This window comes from Entelurus aequoreus, linkage group LG01, assembly GCF_033978785.1.
Source record: "Entelurus aequoreus isolate RoL-2023_Sb linkage group LG01, RoL_Eaeq_v1.1, whole genome shotgun sequence".
In the NCBI taxonomy this organism is placed as follows: Eukaryota; Metazoa; Chordata; class Actinopteri; order Syngnathiformes; family Syngnathidae; genus Entelurus; species Entelurus aequoreus.
In genome coordinates this window covers 101555176-101576801 of record NC_084731.1, presented here as the reverse complement: position 1 = coordinate 101576801, position 21626 = coordinate 101555176, and the positions used below count along the sequence as shown (strand labels likewise).

Below are 21626 nucleotides of genomic sequence, written 5' to 3'. Positions count from 1 at the left end.
CCCGAGCGGAGACGGGTCAGCAGCGCAGAGATGTCCCCAACCGATGCACAGGCTAGTGGTCCACCCGAGGTCCCGACTCTGGACAGCCAGCACTTCATCCATGGCCACCGGACCTATGCAACTCCCCGTCCCAAGGGACAGGGGAGAAGAGGAGAGAAGAAAAGAAACGGCAGATCAACTGGTCTAAAAAGGGGGGTCTATTTAAAGGCTAGATTATACAAATGAGTTTAAAGATGGGACTTAAATGCTTCTACTGAGGTAGCATCTCTAACTGTTACCGGGAGGGCATTCCAGAGTACTGGAGCCTGAATATAAAACGCTCTATAGCCCGCAGACTTTTTTTTGGCTCTGGGAATCACTAATAAGCCGGAGTTCTTTGAACGCAGATTTCTTGTCGGGACATATGGTACAATACAATCGGCGAGATAGGCTGGAGCTAAACCGTCTAGCAGCCGCATTTTGTACCAACTGTAATCTTTTAATGTTAGACATAGGGAGACCCGAAAATAATATGTTACAGTAATCGAGACGAGACGTAACGAACGCATGAATAATGATCTCAGCGTCGCTAGTGGACAAGATGGAACGAATTTTAGCAATATTACGGAGATGAAAGAAGGCCATCTTAGTAACACTCTTAATGTGTGACTCAAACGAGAGAGTTGGGTCGAAGATAATACCCAGATTCTTTACCAAGTCGCCTTGTGTAATTGTTTGGTTGTCAAATGTTAAGGTGGTATTATTAAATAGATGTCGGTGTCTAGCAGGACCGATAATCAGCATTTCCGTTTTCTTAGCGTTGAGTTGCAAAAAGTTAGCGGACATCCATTGTTTAATTTCATTAAGACACGCCTCCAGCTGACTACAATCCGGCGTGTTGGTCAGCTTTAGGGGCATGTAGAGTTGAGTGTCATCAGCATAACAGTGAAAGCTAACACCGTATTTGCGTATGATGTCACCCAGCGGCAGCATTTAAATACTAAAGAGTGCAGGGCCAAGAACCGAACCCTGGGGAACTCCGCACGTTACCTTGACATAGTCCGAGGTCACATTGTTATGGGAGACGCACTGCATCCTGTCAGTAAGATAAGAGTTAAACCAAGACAAGGCTAAGTCTGACATACCAATATGTATTTTGATACGCTCTAATAAAATATTATGATCGACGGTATCGAAAGCGGCGCTAAGATCAAGAAGCAGCAACATAGATGACGCATCAGAATCCATCGTTAGCAATAGATCATTAGTCATTTTTGCGAGGGCTGTCTCCGTAGAGTGATTTGCCCTGAAACCGGATTGAAAAGGTTCACAGAGATTGTTAGTCACTAAGTGTTCATTTAGCTGCTGTGCAACAATTTTTTCGAGAATTTTGGAAATAAACGGAAGGTGGGAGACCGGTCGGTAGTTTACCATGAGGTCAGGATCGAGGTTAGGTCTTTTGAGCAGAGGATGAATAACCGCTTTTTTGAATGCTCGGGGAACAGTGCCGGAGGAAAGTGATAAGTTTATAATATTTAACACTGATGGACCTAATAATACAAACAGTTCCTTGATAAGTTTCCCAGGAAGTGGGTCAAGTAAACATGTTGTTTGTTTTATCCCACTTACACGCTGTAAATACTTCCTCTAATGTTATTTCATCAAAAATAGAGAGACTATTTTGGAGGGCAGTGTCCGTCGTATATACAGTCATATTTGTGTTAATAGAACCCAGTTGTAGCTGGGATGCGTTGTCTTTAATCTCCTTTCTAATGAGTTCAATTTTCTTATTAAAGAAATTCATAAAATCATCTGCCGAGTGGGTGGAGCTACTGGGAGGAGTCCCTTGTTGGGTTAGCGATGCTACTGTACTAAACAGAAATTTAGGATCGTTTTTGTTGAGGCGGATGAGATTTGAGTAGTATTTAGCTTTAGCTAAGGTAAGCATGCGTTTATAAGTTATTAAACTATCACTCCATGCTTGATGGAATACCTCAAGTTTAGTCGCGCACCATTTACATTCCAGCTTTCTACATAATAATTTATGAGCTCTAATTTCTTCTGTAAACCATGGGGTGCGCCTTTTAGGGGCCCTTTTTTGCTTTAACAGTGCTATACTATCAATAATTTTGCGCAAGGCATCGTCAAAGTTGTTAGTAAGGTTATCAATAGAGCCGACATAAATTGGGAATGGTGCCATTACCGAAGGCAGTAGGTCAGCAAGAGTCATCATTGTGGCAGCATTAATGTTGCGGCCGCTATAGCAGTTATTATTATTATTAGCTTGTTGACAATGAGTCAAAACTTCAAATTTTATAAGGTAATGATCGGACATTACTTTAGTATATGGAAGTATCATAACTTTGGAGGTGGTGACACCCCTGACAAGCACTAGATCCATTGTATTACCGTTGCGATGCGTGGGTTCATGTATTATTTGTGTAAGACCACAGCTATCAATTATGGTTTGGAGCGCCACGCACTGAGGGTCCGATGGGGTATTCATATGGATATTAAAGTCCCCCATTATGATTATATTGTCGGCGTGCGTCACTAGATCAGCAACGAACTCTGAGAATTCACTGATAAAGTCCGAATAGGGCCCAGGGGTGCGGTAGATAACAGCCAGGTCGAGAGGTAGCGGTGTGACAGACCTCATAGTAAGCACCTCAAACAATTTATATTTATTATTTAGGTTAGGGGTAAGGTTGAAATTTTAATTGTATATTAGTGCGATACCCCCTCCCCTTTTAAGAGGACGGGCAACATGCGCATTTGTATAGTTAGGAGGAGATGCCTCATTGAGCGCAAAAAATTTGTCTGGTTTGAGCCAGGTTTCGCTAAGACCAATGACGTTAAGATTGTTGTCTCTAATGACCTCATTAACTAATAACGCCTTGGGAGACAATGATCTTATGTTTAAAAAGCCCATATTATAGGTATTGGGCTGTTTTGACGAATTTTTGTTAAGATTATCGGTAGTAGCAATATTAACAATGTTGCGTTTATTATGCGTAGTGCACTTTAAATAGTTTCGACCATATCTAGGAATTGATATGACGGGAATTTTCCGATTGTTTGCTTGGTGCTGCAATAGACTGGACATATCATAATTTGCCACCTCAGTAGAATGCATGTCCACCTCTGACACAGACACAACAGAAAAAACATTATGTGAATTGTGTATTATTCTAAGAGAATTGCTATGCGTACATGGATTATCCAGCCTGGCGCTGGCTAGTTCTAGCTTAACTGACTCCTCACCCGGACTAACAGACATTGTAATTGCCTGTGACCGGGCTTGCTCTAGTGTAGTCAGTCAAGTGAGACTTAAATAGTAGTCTATGTTTCTAGACAGGATGATGGCGCCTTCCTGGTTAGGGTGAAGGCCATCTCTCATCAGCAAGCCTGGTTTGCCCCAGAAAGAGGGCCAGTTATCAATAAACGTTAGTCCCTGTTGCCTACAGAAGATAGTCAGCCACTTGTTAAGCGAGATTAATCTGCTATATCTCTCATCATTGCCTCTCGCAGGCAGGGGGCCAGAGACAATTACTCGATGCCTGGACATCTTTCTGGCGAGATCACAAGTCCTGGCTATGTTTCTCTTTGTAATCTCTGACTGTCTCATTCTAGTGTCATTGGAGCCAACGTGTACAACTATATTCGCATAATTAGTGGTGCGATTAGCCTGTCGTACGTGTTTACTAGGCCTGTTGCGAGTTAGCTCCCTAAGATTAGCTTCAATGTCAGGTGCTCTGGCCCCGTGGATACACTTTATTGTGGCTGGTTTGCTAAGCTTTATGTTTCGGGTGATGGAGTCCCCTATGACTAAGGTGTGGTGCCCGGTAGACTGGGGTGAAGGACTAGCTAAAGAGCTAAATCTATTATGCGTCTCAACCGGTACACCGTAGCTTGTAGGCCGCTTAGGACTGCTACAAGCTGGGCTAGTTAGCTCGCTACAGCTAACGCTAGCAGATGTGTCCGCAACATCTAAAGTTACGACATTACTCTGCTCTAACTGGCGGACACGGCCCTCTAGCAGAGCCAAACTCTCCGTGAGTAAGGTGCAAGACGCGCAGGAAGCCATTACTTACGGTGTTTTCTGTCACCGAGTGAAGTTCCTGCTGTCCTCAGGGAAGTGGTCGCGGTCTGCGGGAGTAGCTTCCTACTTACCTCCTGACCGGCGCTGCCTTTCTCCGCGCTAGCTTAGCAGCTAGCTAGCTGAGGAAAGGGTGGTGGGACAGAGATCTGGTGATTTGCAAGTTAAATAGTACCACTAAATATGTTTGAGAAGTGATAAAGAAAGCTGTAGAACAATTAAAAGCACACAGATAGAGCGATACTTAGCCTTTTTCGCAACAGCGAACAGGCGGCGAGTAGTCACGCACGGTGAACCGGAACCGGAAGTCCAAATCAGACCACTAGATATTTATGTATGACATGGTTACACCATTCACTGTCAAATTGTTTGTTCAACTCGTGCTGTCTCACAGACCAAATTGAAGACACCGGCGGTCCACATTTGGTCCGCGGGCCGTAGTTTGGACACCCCTGCTCTATGCCAAGGAGGCAATACTGTTATACTTTAAAACATTTATTTTTAAAAGAGAACAAATCACACCACATTTTGTCAAATGTTATTGTGCTGTGAAATAATTCAAGGCAAACACTTTTGAAGTTTGAAAAAAAACTATTTTTTTTAATGTGTTTGTAAAGTTGGGTTTGGTGGTACCATTAATAAATGTATCATCCTTCCAGGCAGGTCCAGCCGGCAGGTGGCGCTCTGGGTCCTCTTGGCTTCTGAACACGATGATTAAACTCTAAAACACAAGACAAATAAAGTCTAAATGCTGACATTAGCATGCTAATGCACAGAGGTGGGTATTAATACGCTACATTTACTCTGTTACATTTAATACTTTAGTAACTTTGTGGATAAATTGTACTTGTCAGAATTCCACTTCCCACTAGAAGAAACATGTTGCTGTAAGTTGCAGATGTGTTTTATGTTTTAGCTAACCTCATGCTAACATTAGCCCTGTTATAACGTCATAAATGTGCATCTTTGACTGTAAATGTAGCCGACCAATGTGCTAGCTAATAGTGAGCTAGCAGCTAGCTTACCTTACTGAATGTTATTGTATTGCCTGGTAATTTGAGTAAAGGTAATAATTACCCAGCAGGCACAAGACATTGATTATAAGTACATGTTTGTTGTCTCTGCTTTCAAACAAATATAGGCCTAAAGGACTCCTCGGGATGGAATTCTCAACGCGCTGCGGTATCACTTACTTGTTGTCGTTTTACTTGAAGATGGCATGGTTGTAGTGGGTGAGTGTTTGAAGGAGCAACTAATGAAATATGTGTTGTGAGTGTATGCTATGTCAAAGTAAACAAACAAACTCAAAGCTGATGCATGCATCAAACTGTTGGCTCAAACCCAAATCAATAAAACAAAAACAAAACAGCGTCACTAAAACGCTTTGCACTTTCTTTTCATTTCAAAACTAAGGTTCAATACTGAGCGGTACCGAGCGGTTAAAAACTATTTCTGCTGGCATCTCTTGCATAGGCGCCGATCTACATTTCTGCCAGTGGATGCTCGGACGGGCGGTAAATCTGACGCTACTTTTCTGAGGCTATGTCTACACTAAGCCGGATAACCCCTTAAACAAATAATTATTTAGCCTAAGCCCCACCAGCCACACTAAACCAGCGTTTAAGGTTCCCCTCATTGGACAATTTTTTTACACGGGTAAGAGCGGCATGTATTTCTTGAATCTCCGGCTCTTTGCTTTGTATAAACTCATTGATCGTTTACAAACTGAGTTTGGAGATGAAGTGATGCCAGAAAGACTGCGCCCCACACAAGAAGTGACATCAGAAAGAGCGCGCCACAGCCAGCTTCACAATAAAGCGGTTTCGTAACTCGGAGCTAATCACTGGAAATATGGAGGCGAGTCATCCAGACACGCCCGTGTTTCTCCTTCCGTCTGTACAGATGTGTGGAAATCAAACATGAATACCTTAAAGGCCTACTGAAATGAAATGTCCTTATTTAAACGGGGATAGCAGATCCATTCTATGTGTCATACTTGATCATTTCGCGATATTGCCATATTTTTTCTGGAAGGATTTAGTAGAGAACATCGACGATAAAGTTCGCAACTTTTGGTCGCTGATAAAAAAAGCTGTCCTGTACCAGAAGTAGCGTGACGTCACAAGTTGAAGGGCTCCTCACATTTCCCCATTGTTTACACTAGCAGCGAGAGCGATTCAGACCGAGAAAGCAACGATTACCCCCTGATTTTGAGCGAGGATGAAAGATTCAAGCATGAGGAACGTGAGAGCGAAGGACTAGAGTGCAGTGCAGGACGTATCTTTTTTCGCTCTGACCGTAACTTAGGTACAAGGGCTCATTGGATTCCACACTTTCTCCTTTTTCTATTGTAGATCACGGATTTGTATTTTAAACCACCTCAGATACTATATCCTCTTGAAAATGAGAGTCTAGAACGCGAAATGGACATTCACAGTGACTTTTATCCCCACGACAATACATCGGTGAAGCACTTTAGCTACGGAGCTAACATGATAGCATCGTGCTTAAATGCAGATAGAAACAAAAGAAATAAGCCCCTGACTGGAAGGATAGACAGAAGATCAACAATACTACCAAACTCTGGACTTGTAACCACACGGTTAATGCTGTACCCCCGGATGAAGCCTAGCAATGCTGTTGCTAACAACGCCATTGAAGCTAACTTAGCTACGGAACCTCGACAGAGCTATGCTAAAAACATTAGCTATCCACCTACGCCAGCCCTTATCTGCTCATCAACACCCGTGCTCACCTGCGTTCCAGCGATCGACGGCGCGACGAAGGACTTCACCCGATCATCGATGCGGTCTGCTGCTAGCGTCGGATAGCGCGTCTGCTATCCAACTCAAAGTCCTCCTGGTTGTGTTGCTGCAGCCACCCGCTAATACACCGATCCCACCTACAGCTTTCTTCTTTGCAGTCTCCATTGTTCATTAAACAAATTGCAAAAGATTCACCAACACAGATGTCCAGAATACTGTGGAATTTTGCGATGAAAACAGAGCTGTTTGTATTGGGATACAATGTGTCCGAATACTTCCGCTTCAACCATTGACGTCACGCGCATACGTCATCATATCTAGACGTTTTCAACCGGAAGTGTGGCGGGAAATTTAAAATTGCACTTTATAAGTTAACCCGGCCGTATTGGCATGTGTTGCAATGTTAAGACTTCATCATTGATATATAAACTATCAGACTGCGTGGTCGGTAGTAGTGGGTTTCAGTAGGCCTTTAAGAGAAAGCAATTGCAGCTATTTGGGATACAACACTTCTCAGACGGCAAGAAAACTTCCCAATGTCCAGGTCAGCTGTGATTCTACTTACCGAAAAACTTTGTCCATTTGTCGAAGGAGAGTCAACGAGAATGCGGGCTCCCGTGGATGTGATAAAAAAGGTAGCGTGTGCTTTCTATTACCTGGCCGTCGAAGGAATACTACGGAAAACGGCGAATGCATTTGGACTGGCAAAGCAGACTGTATCAGTTATTGTACGCAATGTATGTCGCAAGATCAACGTCTAGGTCCTGAGTATATAAAGTCACCAAAAACAAATGGACAATGAAGGTGAAGGCAAAAGAGCGAGGAGTGTCCTGACCAGAGATCTAGATCCCTAGTTTGATTGATGTAAAATGTTCTTTATCACATTGTTTGTGTGTCTAATAAAGATCGGATTCATTTATGATGTCTCAGGTGTGATTCACTACAATAGGGCCCCACAGCACACTGGGTTCCAGTTAATTGAAATACCACAACACTGGATATTGTTCAGATAAGTTACATTTAAGAACTTGCACAAAAAGCAACACTGGAGGTGACTATGACATGCGCATTTTCTGCGCATGCGTACTAGGTTGCGTTGCGACGGCTGACAGAAGGGGGAGGGGGTCTTAAACGACCATTGTGTGTGTGTGTGGACAAGGATAAAGCTAGGTGGGATTTACTCTGGATAACCTTAGCCGGTTTAGTGTAGAAGGGGCTCGAGCATGCGCGGTTTTTGCTTGGTGGTGAGAAAGAATTTGTCATCAATCCCACGTGGGTCCTCGGGCCCACGGGAGCACCCACGGGATCGGCGCCTACGATCTTTTGTGTGCAGCTCGCGCAACTGTGTCAGATTGATTATCAAGGCGACAGCCTGCATTGATTGCGTCACTGCTCAAAACCAACAAAAATGCGTTATTTGTAGTTTCTCTTTAGATGGCTCCAACAACACCGGCTCCTATTGTTATGTGAGGTGCGCACTAACAATATCAAAACAAAAATAGGAGCCAACTAAAAAACACAACCAAATCAAAATGTGACGGTATGTAAGCCGGAACCAAAAGAATAATCTTGGAGACCGGTCTTTCGATTACGCTGGTCCGGGTTTGAAGCTTTACACTCCTTATGATCCCTCTTCAGTCAGGGTTGGTATTGTTGTATATTTGATGGTCGTGTGATGGGTAATGAGCCAAGGAGACGCCAAGAGGAATCGTCGAACAAAAAGCTTTATTTGTTTCAGCAAGCCTCAGATAGGACCTGCAGGTATCCCGGAGAAGAAGTTGGCCGAATCTCTTCTGATGTCCTCTCGGAAAACTGTGCTTAAATATCTTTCCTGTAGACCCCCACTCTTTGAGGGTCTAGTCTTGGTGCCGGGCAGTCTGGCCAACACCCAGTTTGCTTGTACAAATGCAGACAACACCTGGGCGTTGTCACTTTGCTCAATGGAGTCGGTGGACCTCCAAGCACTGATCTCTACTCCTTACCGGGGGGCCCTCTTACCAAATGTCGTTATTGTGTTTGCACTTCCTCGTAAACTCCAACTGCTGTTGTCTTTTAAATTCCCCAATGTCCTGGGGTCATAAACCCCATCTCTGGACAAGCTGTGATTGACATATGCACTTTTGACCTTAGAAGTATCCTCTAAAGGATTCAAACACATGCTATTGAATTGAATTGAATTTAATTATATTTACTGTATATAGCGCTTTTCTCTTGTGACTCAAACCGCTTTACATAGTGAAACCCAATATCTAAGTTACAATTAAACCAGTGTGGGTGGCACTGGGAGCAGGTGGGTAAAGTGTCTTGCCCAAGGACACAACGGCAGTGACTACGATTGTGGAAGTGGGGATCGAACCTGGAACCCTCAAGTTGCTGGCACGGCCACTCTACCAACCGAGTTAGGCCGCCCCTATTTCCAATCATATAAGAAAATTGCACATGGTATAATTAACTTAAACAATTTTAGCAATAATCCACGACCCTCTTGGGGCATTTCCATCCACTATCACCACAATGTCGCCATTTGTGAAATTTCATGAGAGATTGAACCAAGATCAACGGGACTATGAGGCCAGTTTTCCTCTGCGCCAAGGAGAAATTGAGGACCGCTTATCCAAACATTGGGCTTCAGGAATGCTTCGGCTGTCATGCGACAAGAGGCATGATCCGCTGGGTTACTTTTGGTGCCAATATGCCTCCTCTGAGATAGGCTCCAGCACCACCCGCGACCCCAAAAGGGACAAGCAGTAGAAAATGGATGGATGGATGTATGCCTCCACTGATCAATGTCGGTTGACTCTCTGATTACTCCAACACGATTAAAGTTAAAGTACTAATGACTGTCACACACACACTAGGTGTGGCAAAATTATTCTCTGCATTTGACCCATCACCCTTGATCACTCCCTGGGAGGTGAGGGGAGCAGTGAGCAGCAGTGGTGGCCACGCCCGGGAATACATTTTGGTGATTTAACCCCCAATTCCAACCCTTGATTCTGAGTGCCAAGCAGGGAGGTAATGGGTCCCATTTTTATAGTCTTTGGGATGACTCGATAACGATCTCAGGGCAGACACTCTAACCACTAGGCCACTAAGTAGGTTAGCAACGAATGTATGGAACCCCTTTGTTTCATTTCGGATGTATTTTAAAACGGAGGTACTGTCCGTCCAGAACACCGACTTTACAAGTGGGATTTGTAATTCAGTCTTTAACACCCTCTCAATTTTGACTGCTAACATCGCAACAGTCAATTCCAGTCTAGGAACAGTCACCTTTTTCAAGGGCGCTACCCTGGCTTTCCCAAAGAGACATGCTGTGTGTATTGCATCTTGGATATTGGTGAGTCGCAAGTAGGTTACGACGCCATAACCTGCCTCACTGGCATCGCAGAAGTTGTGAAGCTGAGCAGATGCAATTGCTCCAAAGTTCTTTAGTTTGACGCATCGGTTGACCTTGTAGCTCTCCATTTGCTGCAGTCCAATGAGCCATTGTTGCCATTTCAGTTGGTACTCACTTGGAATTTCATCATCCCACCCACCGGCCAGTTTACACAGCTTTTGTAAAATGTACTTTGCTGTAAAAGTAAACGGAGCAAGAAATCCTATGGGATCATATAACGAAGCTACTATAGAAAGGATTGCTCTTCTGGTGAATGTCTGGGATTTTAAGGTTACAAGGAACCTGGAAAAATAATCCTCTATCCACAGGTAGGCATGCCTCGTCCAAATCGAGGTTTTTCATCTCTTTGGCTCGTTCTCGCTCAGTATTGAACCTTAGTTTTGAAATGAAAAGAAAGTGCAAAGCGTTTAAGTGACGCTGTTGGTTTTGTTTTATTGATTTGGGTTTGAGCCGACAGTTTGCATCGGCTTTGAGTTTCTATGTTTACTTTGACATAGCAAACACACATATGTCCTTAGTTGCTCCTTCAAACACTCACCCACTAAAACCTGGCCATCTTCAAGCAAAACGACAACAAGTAAGTGATACCGCAGCGCGTTGAGAATTACGTCCCGAGGCGTCCTTTAGGCTTATATTTGTTTGAAAGCCGAGACATCCAACATTGATTAAACGTCATCAAAAAGCATGTTGTTTCAACGTTATCTCTCAGTTGCTCAACATCAGGACCTAATTCAACAAGTTCTCAACATTGTTTTAATGTCTTGTGCCTGCTGGTTAATCAATAATTAAAATGAAAAATACAAATTAATTAATAATTCAATGGTAAATGGGTTATACTTGTATAGCGCTTTTCTACCTTCAAGGTACTCAAAGCATTTTGACACTATTTCCACATTCACACATTCACACACACATTCACACACTGATGGCAGGAGCTGCCATGCAAAGTGCTAACCACGACACATCAGGAGCAAGGGTGAAGTGTCTTGCTCAAGGACACAACAGACATGACGAGGTTGGTAGAAGGTGGGGATTGAACCAGGAACCCTCAGGTTGCTGGCACGGCCACTCTCCCAACTGCGCCACGGCATAGTAATAAAATAATACAAAATAATAATTAAAGGTACTGACCAAGGCCGTCGCGTGCACACGCGTCGATCACATGTGTCGCTGAGGCCGAGAAGACTTCGTAATCGTTGTTCATGGAAGACAGGTGCGTGTCTAGGTTTTCCCAGGGTTAAAAGTCAGAGTTGATGTTTAGTTATAATGAGATGTCGCCACACCTAGTGTGTGTGTGACAATCATTGGCACTTTAACTTGCACTTTATGTTTTGGTTACCTGATGCCTCTAACGCTGGTCCAGCATCATGGATGGCGCTGTAGAGCGGGGGTTGGTCGTTGTCGTAGTGATGGACGACGCTAAAACACATCAGACAGCGTGGTGAGCGATCCGCTCAGCTCCCCTGTAGCCTTCGACGTACCTGTTTCCTGCCAGTCTGGGCGGGGCTACACCGGAGTGGGCGTGGTCATCCGTCGGTGGGCGGGGACGCCTGGGCTTGTTGACCACAGCGTACGTTTCATTCATGTTGCTGACAGGTTTCCAAAGCTAATGCTCATGTAGCTTTGGCTCTTTTCGTCCTACGTCCTTTTCTTTCCTTCCTTCACTTTCTTTTTCCTCTTTCTTTGCCTTCTCTTCCACGCAAAAAATAGTCAAACAAAGACGACCGCCATCCTGTCCTCCATGTCTGTTGCTATATGAAGTTCATTTACAGGAAGTATGTTGTTACTTCCCCTTTCTGGGGCTGTCGGTCATGTGACTTTTGTAGCACGTGACCAGGCAAGCTGTTTTTGGTGACCATGACGTCACTAGCTGCATCAAAACGCATCAGTGAGAGCTCTGAAGAGAACAATGGCGATACTAGCAATTATATACATTTTTAAACACTAAAAGGAGCTGTTTGCAACATTTATATACATTAACTTACTTATAGCCCTGACAAGCAGATAAAGTGTGATTACAAAAAGATGTTTTGTGTCTAATGTGTCCAGTTAGGGTTCTTGCAGGCAACGCTGATACACGTCCCAGAATGCACTGCGATAGCTGCTGTGTCGTCATGGACAGGCTCGCGTGGACCATGGCGCTCCTATCGATCAAGTTTAAAAGACAGTTCTATTACTAAGTTTATTCCTGGTATTATGTTTGACCATATGTCAGTACACTATGTGTTTGTTGGCTAAATGCTACGGCGACGCTAATACTACAAGTCCCAGAATGCACTGCAATCGTTGCTGTCGTCACGGACGAGCTCGCGTTTGAGACCCATGGAGCTCCTTTCAATTAAGTTTAAACGGCAGGTGTATCACTAGGTAAATTACTAATGTTTTTTTATTTGATTTCGACAATCTGAAACAAATGTTAAAGTGTGCATTTGTTGACTAAACGTGTGGCTAGTAGCGATCTCAAACGGCTAATCCCGAAAGTCCGCGTCGTAGTGACTACAGCGGCATTTGAGGGCCAAAAAGAAAATTAACACCTGTTCTTACTCTTCTCCGTTGATTGGAACGAGCTTTATTTGCCTAGTACTGTATTTTGTCCCAACATAACTCGTGGCTATTAAAAAAACCAAAAAAAACCTGAGTTTTGCATTAAAATTTGACATAAAACGTGAGAAATTAGCTCCTTTGAGTGACAGGTCGTGTGCCCTATCCATTGAGCCGTCACATGTTAGTGTGCTGCACCAGCAGGGGGCGTCAGAGAGCGCTCTTCCTCTCAAGATCCTTTCTGCTTCCTGGCACACCTGAACGATGGAGAGGAAGAGGAAAGTTACAGTCATGTGACGTCATCGACATTTGTTGTTAGTGCATTACTTAAACAGCGAATATAAAAGTCAACCGTTAAATGACCAACAATGTTAATTATTTGATGGCAGGTCTCAAGCTCCGCCCTCTCCCCGCCTTAAAAACACAATAAGGGACAACTTTGAATCCACTTTCGGTTTTATAGATATAAAAATACAAATTCTTTTTTCACAAATGAAGTGCAAATTCCCACCACAGCTTCCACAAAACAAAAAAGACATTCCCAAATCCCATCCGACTGGCTGCAGGATTTCCTTGACCAGCAGGGGGTGCTGCAGCTTCCTAGTAGAGCAGATATCCATCCATCGATTTCTACCGCTTATTCCCTTCGGGGTCGCTGGAGCCTATCTCACGCATCAAGTATAAATGTTGATGTGCTTCACTATTATAAATCACTTATGTACATACACCACACAATTATGATAAATAATTATTATATTACTTGTGATGCATTCAGACACCAGGTGGTCTTCACCCACAATCATAATAAAATCTTTTTTTTTTTACATGTCTCCTGATTGGACACTTTGGGAGGAAGAGGTCACATGGGTGTCCTGAGATCAGCAGGACCACAGGAGCCATTCCAAGCGAGACTGGACAGGAAAGAACCGCGATTTTAAAAAAAAAAGGTACAGATGAAGTCCGAGCTGTTCAAAATGGCGGCGATGAGGCTGGCGGTCATCACGGCGTCCAAGTAAACCTAAACGGGCAGAGGTCATGTGACTGCGAGACGCGATTGTATGGCTTCTTCACAGACGACAAGGCATCCATCGCAACAATTCGTCGGCGTCCCCGGCAGGAGCGCGCACACACACGGTTAATATTCATTCTTGTCAGCGTGTGATTGGTCAATCAATCAGTGATCGATACAAGTGTAAGGCAGCGAGGCGGTGGGAGGAGCTTTGGGACATCTGCCCCCCCCCTCCCCCCTCCCCCCCCCACACCCTTGGTGTGCTTAAACGAGTTAGTGTGTTAGCTGAGAGGAGGGGCCAACACAGGAAGGGGAGGAGTCAGCCAGGTAAAAGGGGCAAAGGTCAAGTCAGGAGGCATGCTGTGAAAATATCTTATAACCTTTGACCTCTTGAAAGCAGGCAGGAAGAGAGAGAGAGCAAAAGAGGGCGGGGAGTGGCCAAGGGTCACTTGACCAGCACTGACTTTGTCGGAAAGGCCTCCATATCGGCGCACTCCTGCGTGGCGGCGTAAGACAGGCTGGGGCGTGGCGAAGCTTTGGGCAGGCTGTACATGTAGACGGCGCTGATAACCAGCCCAGCCCCGGCAGTGAACATTAGGTCCACGTTGAAGGCGAAGAGGTAGACGGACAGGACGGTGGAGATGATGATGGAGAGGGACGTGGCGAAGCCTTTGAGGATGTTGTCGGCGTACTTGACCACCACGGCAACCAGGAGGCCACCGAACGCCTGGTTGAGGATGACGCCCCACACCATCGGAGTGTAGCCCGACAGGAAGCCGCGCCGGCTCACAGCGGCGCCGTCGTTCCACCACAGTCCCAGCATGCCCAGGGACATGCCGAAGATGCCCAGCTGTACGTTACGGACCCAGACGGACGGGGCGCTTCCCTTCAGGATCCTCTCGAAGTAGACGCCGGCAAACCCCGACGACAAACAGCTGATGACCACGGCGATCAGGCCGATGGTGTAGTTCTGGTCGGCGTGCGCCGCCTCCTTGTTGCCGTCCTGCTGCACCTGCCGATCAGTGGAGATGCAATGATGCCAAGGTGCTAGGGCAAGACCAGGCACCCTGTACCAAGGTGGAGGCGTGGCCTACCTGCACAATGGCGACACCCACAAAGAGCAGCAGCAGAGCCAACCACTGGACTCTTGTCAGACTTTTCCTCAGCATCAATACGCTGAACAGCGCCGTAGTCAGGATCTTCAACTGGTACGTCACCTGAGAAAACATCATCACCATCATCATCATCATCCTCATTATCACCATTATCTTCACCATCATCATCAACCTCACCATCCTCATTCTCATCACCACCCTCATCCTCATCACCATCATCATCCTCACCACCATCATCATCCTCCTCACCACCATCATCATCATTCAACCTCACCATAACCATCCTCACTATATTATCCTCATTATCACCATCATTCTCACCACCATCATGCTCATCCTCAGCATCCTCATCCTCACATCCTCATCACCACCACCACCATCATCCTCCTGAACCTCACCAACATCATCCTCAACCTCACCATCCTCAACATTCTTATCACCACCGTCGTCCTCATCACCATCATCCTCATTATCATCATCATCCTCACCATCACCCTACTCAACCTCACCATCACCATCCTCAACACCATCATCATCATCCTCACTATTTGCATCCTCAACCTCACCATCATTCTCCCCATCATCCTCATTATCATCATGCTCACCATCCTCATCCTGACCACCATCATCCTCAACCTCACCATCCTCATCACCACCATCATCCTCATCATTATTATTATCATCCTCATCATTATTATCATCCTCACCATCCTCATCCCCACCACCATCATCCTCAACATCCTCATCATCCTCATCCTAATCACCATCATCATCCTCAACCTCACCACCATCATTCTTACCACTATAATCCTCACCATCCTCAACCTCACCATCATTCTCAACCTCACCATGCTCACCATTATCATCTTCAACCTCACCATCATCATCCTCCTCACCACCATCATCTTAGGGCTTGGCGATATGGCCTTTTATTAATATCTCAAAATTTTTAAGCCATGTCACGATCCACGATATATATCTCGATATTTTGCCTTAGCATTGAATTAACACTTGATGCATATAATCACAGCAGTATGATGATTCTGTGTGTCTACATTAAAACATTCATGTCCATACTGCATTAATATATGCTCATTTTAAACTTTCATGCAGAGAGGGAAACCACAACTAAGTCAATTTACCAAAACGGTATTTATTAAACAGTTATTAAGCAGTGGCACAAACATTCATGTCATTTCCAAAACAGAAAGTGCAAGATTGTCAGAGACATTTCAAAACAAGCTATTAGTGCATTTTTGTGCATGATGTCACTAAGATGACATATCAAAACAACACTAAATTAGAGTGCACTTTTTGTACAGAACGCCACTACAATAGTTTAAAACATATAAAGTGCACTTTTGTGCATGATGTCACACAAGATATTTCAATAACTGTCAAATAAAATTTAGCTGCATAACAGGAAATCAAATGGTGTATGTCCTTCGCTATGTGGTAGGTTACTGCGGACGTTATCTCCTTCTGTTGTTGACTATTTTTGTCATACGGTGTTGATCTGGAAATGGTTGCTTCGGCATTTTGTGGGTGTGGCACCGAACGGAGGTGTTGACATGCAGGGTTTCAAGCACTCTTCATTCTCTAGCGGGTGAATTTTCAAATGATGCTACAAATTAGCAGTAGGTGCTACATTTTGTAACAACGCTTTTGCCGCATACTTGTTCGACATCTTCCCGCTTGAAGCCAAACCACCGCCAGACGATGGACCCCGTGCTGTTTTTCTTGGGAATTAATTATTCCTTCATTTGTTACCAGATTCGCACCTACTTTGTCTTGTATTACCACTCCGCTAGCATCACAGCTAATGTTACCATGCTGCTACCTGTGCTCCGCGAGACCGTATGACGTTGCACCGTATGTAAGAAGGTGCGCTTGTTTTGTCTCTGTGAGAAGGAGACAAGAAAGAGTGAAAAGAGCCTGCAGTGTAATGCCCACAGCTAAATACAACTGCGTGAGAACGTATACTCGAATATCACGATATAGTTATTTTCTATATCGCACAGAGACAAACCCGCGATATATCGAGTATATTCGGTATATCACCCAGCCCTACATCATCCTCAACCCCACCATCACCATCATCCTCACCACCATCATCATACTCACCACCATCATCCTCATTCTCACCATCATCATCCTTACCACCATCACCATAATAAAGAAGTATACAAGCCACACACTGCTGCTCCTCTTAACCTATATTTTCCGTTTTTTGCAACTAGCTAGCTGCTAACGAAGCTTAGTGCGGAGAAGGCGGCGTCGGCCTGAAGGCATCTGCTCCCACACGGTGTGACCACTTCCCTGAAGACAGCAAGAACTCGACTCGATGAAAGAAACAACGTGAGTATGGCTCCCTGCTCTTCGTGCACCGTTCTCATGGATAGGTTGGCTCTGCTAGAGGGCCATAGGCAGGTAGAGCAGAGTAATCTCGTAACTTTAGACGTTGCGGACACATCTGCTAGCGTTAGCTGTAGCGAGCTAACTAGCCCAGCTTATAGCAGCCCTAAGTGGCCTATAAGCAACGGTGAAACGGTTGAGACACATAATAGATTCAGGCCTTTAGCTAGTCCTACACCCCAGTCTACCGGGCACCACACCTTAGTCATAGGGGACTCCATCACCCAAAACATGCAGTTTAGCAAACCAGCCACAATTAAGTGTATTACCAGGGCCAGAGCACCTGACATTGAACCTAATCTTAGGGAGCTAACTCGCAACAGGCCTAGTAAACACGTACGACAGGCTAATGGCACCACTAGCTATGCAAACATAGTTGTAACCGTTGGCTCCAGTGATAATAGAATGAGACAGTCAGAGATTACAAAGAGGTACACTAAGATCTTCTGAGACCAATCTGTTAGCGGTTCCCAGAGTGAACTCAAATCAAGGGAGAGCATCATTCAGTCAATATGCAACAAATAGCTGGAATAAACTTCCTGAATATGTCAGACTTTCCCCAACTCTGACTACTTTTAAAACTAGACTGAAAACTTTTATGTTCACCTTAGCTTTCAGGTAAATCTTTTTATCTTTTAACTTTTAACGTCCGCACTGTTTTTATTTTTTTATTGTCTGCATTTTAATTTTAATTTTATTTTCTTTCATGTCACTTTGTTGTACCACATGTTGTGCTGTGAAGCACTTTTGAGTCTGCCTTGTCTATGAAAAGTGCTATACAAATAAAGTTGCCTTGCCTTGCCTACATAGATAGGACTTGTAATATTGCTAAAAAGATGTCCAGGCATCAAGTACTTGTCTCTAGCCCCCTGCCTGCGTGAGGCAATGATGAGAGGTATAACAGATTAGTCTCGCTTAACAAGTGACTGGCTAGTTTTTGTAGACAACAGGGACTAACGTTTATTGATAATTGGCCCTCTTTCTGGGTTAAACCGGGCTTGCTGATGAGGGACGGCCTTCACCCTAACCAGGAAGGTGCCATCATCCTGACTAGGAACATAGATTATTGTTTGAGTCACACTTGAGTAACTACACTGGAGCAAGCCCAGTCACAGGCAATTACAGTGTCTGTTAGTCCGGGTGAGGAGTCAATTAAGCTAGAACTAGCCAGCGCCAGGCTGGAAAATCCCTGCACGCATAGCATTTCTCCTAGAATAATACACAACTCACATAATGTTTTTTCTGCAGTGACTGTGCCCGAGATGGACATGCATTCTACTGAGGTGGCAAATTATGACGCGTTCAGTTTATCGCAGCACCAAGCAAACAATCTGACGATTCCCGTCACATCAATTCCTAGATATGGTCGAAATTATTTAAAGCGCACTACACAAAATAAACGTAACGTTATTAATATTACTACTACGGATAACATTAACAAAAATTCCTCAAAACAGCCCACTACCTATAATATGGGCTTTTTAAACATAAGATCATTGTCTCCCAAAACGTTATTAGTTAATGAGGTCATCAGAGACAACAATCTTAACATCATTGGTCTCAGCGAGCCCTGGCTCAAACCAAACAAATTTTTCCCGCTTAACGAGGCATCTCCTCCTAACTATACAAATGTGCATATTGCCCATCCCCTTAAAAAGGGGGGGGGGGGGTCGCACTAATATATAATGAAAATCTTAACCTTACCCCTAACCTAAGTAATAAATATAAATCATTTGAGGTGCTTACTATGAGGTCTGTCGCACCGCTGCCTCTCTACCTGGCTGTTATCTACCACCCCTCTGGGCTCTGTTCGGACTTTATCAGTGAATTCTCAAGAGTTTGTCGCTGATCTAGTGACGCACGCTGACAATATAATTATAACGGGGGACTTTAATATCCATATGAATACCCCATCAGACCCTCCGTGCGTGGCGCTCCAGACTATAATTGATAGCTGTGGTCTTACGCAAATAATAAATAAACCCACGCATCGCAACTGTAATAGGATAGATCAAGTGCTTGTCCGGGGTGTCACCACCTCCAAAGTTATGATACTCCTGTACACTAAAGTAATGTCCAATCATTACCTTATAAAATTCGAAGTTCTGACTCATTGTCAACAAGCTAATAATAATCACTGCTTTAGCAACTGCAACATTAATGCTGTCACAATGATGACTCTTGCTGGCTTACTGCCTTTGTTAATGGCGCCATTCCCAAATTATGTGGGCTCCATCGATAACCTCACTGACAACTTTAACGACGCCCTGCGCGACACCATTGATAGTATACCACCACTAAAGCTAAAAAAAGGCCCCTAAAAGGCATACCCCATGGTTTACAGAATAAACCAGAGCTCTTAAAAGGCCTTCTGAAACCCACTACTACCGACCACTAGGGTTGGGTATCGTTTGAATTCGAACGATTCCGATACCGATTCCGGTTCTTTGTTTCGATTCCGATTCCTGACGATCCTCGGTGCCGATTCTTTTAAGAGGCAGGGTCAAAAAAAAGTTTAGGATATTTTAAATGAGCTAGCTAACCTACAGTCTTTCTGAATGAAATAGTCTGACATTCTCCATCCATTTTAATTCTATTAACTTGTTATGAACTTTACTATAAATTCCTCACAGGGCTGTTTTCAACTAGAATATAAATATCAAATCTATGAACTTGAATATAAATATTATAAATTATGAATACATTTTCCCAGGGGTACACTTTCCTCAAGAGAGCTTTATTTTTGAAAACCTCATGAAAACACATTTACACACACAAGTGTATGATACTGCAGGTACTTAAAAATGTTACCGTGCTCCCACTGATGGGCTAACCTGGTGCAGAAAAGCAAATAAACAATAAGAAACAACTTGCAAAACCCAGTCCAGATTAGCAGCAGGTACAGTATAAAAACAGAGACAGTTTTTGTTTAGGAAAATGACCATATCCGTCTTCTCAGGCAGGATGCGTGAGCGTTCTGGACAGATAGTGTCTCCTGCTGTGGAAAATACACGTTCGCTGGGTGTGGAAGAAGCTTGAACGCATAAATAGGAGAAAGCGCGATCTGACAGCAAAGGATAAGTCTTTTGTTGGTTCCATCACCATGCAGCAGGGTCGTCAGACATAAGTATCGGTGGAACGTCCTGGTACATCTGCAGCTCTCTCTCCACTCGTTTCTTGATGGACATGGAGCTCTGTTATTTCGCGGTTATTTCTTTTTTTTTTTGTAAAGTAAAGCCACACTTTCGACCGCCGACGCCCGCTATCCATGCTTGAGCTTGACTGACTATGCTAACACTTCCGGGGGTGGGCGCTTCTTCATTGGTGCTCAGCGGCTTCTTCTTCCGGTTCGGCGGACTTTTCTTTTTTTTTTTTTTCTTTCTTTTTTTTTCCGGTCGGCGGACTGGGTATCGAAAATAGGAATCGAAATTTACACTTTTGAACGATACCGGGAGAATCGGAAAGTTAGTCCCGGTTCCAATCGATACTCGATACCCAACTCTACCGACCACGCAGTCTGATAGTTTATATATCAATGAGGAAATCTTAACATTGAAACACATGCCAATACGGCCGGGTTAACTTATAAAGTGCGATTTTAAATTTCCCGGGAAACTTCCGGCTGGAAACGTCTAGGTATGATGACGTTTGCGCGTGACGTCAAGGGTTGAAGCGGAAGTATTCGGACACAATTGTATCCCAATACAAACAGCTCTGTTTTCATCGCAAAATTCCACAGTATTCTGGACATCTGTTTTGGTGAATCTTTTGCAATTTGTTCAATTAACAATGGAGACTGCAAAGAAAAAAGCTGTAGGTGGGATCGGTGTATTAGCGGCTGGCTACAGCAACACAACCAGGAGGACTTTGACTTGGATAGCAGATGCGCTACCGTGACTTCCTCCGTCTCCGGGCCGCCGACCGCATCGATGATCGAGTGAAGTCCTCCGTCGCGCCGTCGATCGCTGGAACGCAGGTGAGCACGGGTGTTGATGAGCAGATGAGAGCTGGCGTAGGTGTAGAGCTAATGTTTTTAGCTTAGCTCTGTCGAGGTCCCATAGCTAAATTAGCTTCAATGGCGTCGTTAGCAACAGCATTGCTAGGCTTTGCCAGGAGGTACAGCATTAACCGTGTGGTTACAGGTCCAGAGTTTGGTAGTATTGTTGATCTTCTGTCTATCCTTCCAGTCAGGGGCTTATTTCGTCTGTTTCTATATGCAGTTAAGCACGATGCTATCATGTTAGCTCCGTAGCTAAAGTGCTTCGCCGATGTATTGTCGTGGAGATAAAAGTCACTGTGAATG

General features: G+C 44.4%; 1 protein-coding gene across 1 annotated transcript in view; it reads right to left on the bottom strand.

The window, feature by feature from the left end:
• Nucleotides 1-4655: 4655 nt before the first annotated feature.
• Nucleotides 4656-21626, bottom strand: part of LOC133660597 (UDP-galactose translocator-like) — a 38984-nt gene continuing 22013 nt past the window's right edge. The window contains exons 4-9 of the mRNA XM_062064152.1: nt 14888-15010; nt 14258-14805; nt 11725-13041; nt 11583-11662; nt 11375-11464; nt 4656-4799 (exon numbers count right to left, since the gene is read on the bottom strand). Coding sequence (XP_061920136.1) covers nt 13014-13041; nt 14258-14805; nt 14888-15010 — 699 coding nt within the window. The 3' untranslated portion in view covers nt 4656-4799; nt 11375-11464; nt 11583-11662; nt 11725-13013. The remainder of the gene's footprint in view (nt 4800-11374; nt 11465-11582; nt 11663-11724; nt 13042-14257; nt 14806-14887; nt 15011-21626) is intronic.